Source organism: Geospiza fortis, unplaced genomic scaffold, assembly GCF_000277835.1.
Source record: "Geospiza fortis unplaced genomic scaffold, GeoFor_1.0 scaffold662, whole genome shotgun sequence".
In the NCBI taxonomy this organism is placed as follows: Eukaryota; Metazoa; Chordata; class Aves; order Passeriformes; family Thraupidae; genus Geospiza; species Geospiza fortis.
This window is the reverse complement of record NW_005054450.1, coordinates 552,794-555,282: the sequence shown is the minus strand read 5'-3', so window position 1 is coordinate 555,282 and position 2,489 is coordinate 552,794. Positions and strand designations below refer to the sequence as shown.

Sequence of the window (2,489 nt, the reverse complement as noted above, 5' to 3'; positions counted from 1 at the left end):
CAGGCGGGGAGGGGGCACCGGGAATAGAGGGACTGGGGAGGGGGAGTGCAGCGGGGTCGGTGTGGGGTAGTGGATGCTCAGAATGGGGTAGAGCGGAGCTGGGAAGGGCTCTCCTCGCCCTCTTCGTGCCCAGGAGTCCTTGCTTGGCTGTCCATGAGCTGTCCATAGCCATGAGCTGATCCATTCCTATGAGCTGATCCATTCCCAGGAGCTATCCACTTCCATGAGCTATCCATGCCCACAGGCTGATCCATTTCTATGATCTGATCCATTTCCATGAGCTTGATCCATTTCCACGTGCTGATCCATTTCCATGACCTGATCCATGCCCATGAGCTATCCATGCCCATGATCCTGATCCATTTCCATTATCTGATCCATTTCCATGACCTGATCCATGCCCATGACCTGATCCATTCCCACAATCTGATCCATTCCCATGAGCTATCCATGCCCATGATCCTGATCCATTTCCATTATCTGATCCATGCCCATGACCTGATCCATTTCCATGACCTGATCCATTTCCACAAGGTGATCCATTCCCATGAGCTATCCATGCCCATGATCCTGATCCATTATCTGATCCATTCCCACAGTCTGATCCATGCCCATGATCCTGATCCATTCCTATGACCTGATCCATTCCCACAGTCTGATCCATGCTCATGACCTGATCCATTCCCACAGTCTAATCCATGTCCATGATCTGATCCATGGATGGCCAGGATGCTCCCGTTGTTATCCCCCCACAGCAGTGCCTCTGCACGTGCTGTGTTTGTTGCAAAGTCACAGGCACCTTCTGCCTCCCTGTGCCTTGGCCTCCAGCCTCTCCCAGAGCAGATTTTTCCAGGGAGATACTGTAAAATGAAAATAAACGGCCCGGCACTTGGCTGTGCCTCTGGATGCCCTGCTGAAGGTAATAATGTTGTAAGTGGCCATCAAAAGGAATTAAGAGACGTGCAGCCGGAAAGCAGATTTGCTTGCAGGCTCCCAGGGCAGATTTGACTAATGGAAGAGACCTTGGCTCTTATTCCCTTCCTGCCTTTTTTTTTCCCTGCCTTCTCTCCTGCTGCTGCAAGTGCTCCCTGCCTCTTCTCCAGGACTGTCCCCTTCCCACCACCCGGTCCTGCCTCTCTGAGTCTCCCCAGCCCCTGGCATCTGCTCTGCCCACTCTGCCTGCCTTCGCCCACCCTTCTCCAGCAGGATTCCTTCCCCCTGACCCCATTGCCCTTCCTGCTCACATCCCTCTCCTGTCTGTATTTTCCTCTGCCTCACTTCGGCTTTTCTCTCCACGATTAAAGGTCATCCCTTAGCCCAGCTAGGACAGGATTTTTTTGCAAGGCAAGCCAGTGATGGTTTCAGATCTTCCCAAACCTATTCCCCAAGCACAGAATTCCTTCTCAGGTGTGAGGTAGTCGAGGCAGAAACCCAAATGTGATGAGGGAGGGGCACATGGAGCATCTTCAGCCCTCCCATTTAAGCTGCCAGGGCAAATCCTTTGGACAGCCCGGCTGAAAGGCCACAGGAGCAAAGGTGGGAAATGTGTGGGACCTGTGGAGTCCTGGCTGCTTTGTTCCCCTTTTGGTTCTGCTCTTTTTGCTTTTTTCTCTCCACTTTAGAAGCTCTGCATGAGGGTGAAGAGGCAGAGAGAGCCTCTGGGGCAGGATGCAGCTCATCTGCAGCCAAGATGTTCTTCCTGAGCCCTTCGGAGCCTCCAGGTTTCCAACAGGGCTTTATTTTGTGATTCCTGCAGGGAGATCTCCCACCCTCCGCCTCTGCTGTCGCCCCAGAACGCTCCCCACATCGCCCTGGGGCCCCACTTGAGACCTCCCTTCCTCGGGGTGCCTTCAGCACTGTGCCAGACGCCAGGTGAGCGCTCAGGTGACAGCCAGGGCAGGGCAGAGGGGCAGCCTGGGACAGTCTGTCCTGCAGCCACACACCCCACACACATCTCTGTGTTTCCCCATGGCTGCTGTGCCAACTTCCCCTGGTTCTGCAGCCAGAGGAGCAGATTCCTTGGCTGCTCTTGCTGGCCCTGTGTTCCTGCCATGGCAGTGAGGGGGATAGCTGGGCTCTGGAATGAAAAGCAGCACTCAGGTGTCCTTTTTCCCTCTGGGGAGCTGGCCCTGAGGCAGCCAGGGGTCAGTGCTGACAGGAGTGACCCGCAGTGTTCTCCCTGCCCAGGTTACGGGTTCCTGCAGCCGGCACAGGCAGAGATGTTCGCACGGCAGCAGGAGATGCTACGGAAGCAAAACCTGGCCAGGTAGGAGTGGGAAGGGCTGGGTTTGTCCTGCTGTGGGTGAGCTGGGTGCAGATGGCACAGCAGGGTCCCAGTGAGGCTTGTGCAGGTGTGGAGGTGACGCCTGGCTCCTGCAAGGCCGGGTGGGAGCACATTCCCCCACCCCATTACCAAAACCCGCTCTCCCCACGCAGGCTGGAGATGTCGGCCGAACTGATCCGCCAGAAGGAGCTGGAGAACCTCCACC

General features: G+C 55.9%; 1 protein-coding gene across 1 annotated transcript in view; it reads left to right on the top strand.

The window, feature by feature from the left end:
* Window positions 1-2,489, top strand: part of SAMD11 (sterile alpha motif domain containing 11) — a 72,266-nt gene that overhangs the window by 61,482 nt on the left and 8,295 nt on the right. The window contains exons 10-12 of the mRNA XM_031062543.1: window positions 1,757-1,872; window positions 2,188-2,266; window positions 2,437-2,488. Coding sequence (XP_030918403.1) covers window positions 1,757-1,872; window positions 2,188-2,266; window positions 2,437-2,488 — 247 coding nt within the window. The remainder of the gene's footprint in view (window positions 1-1,756; window positions 1,873-2,187; window positions 2,267-2,436; window position 2,489) is intronic.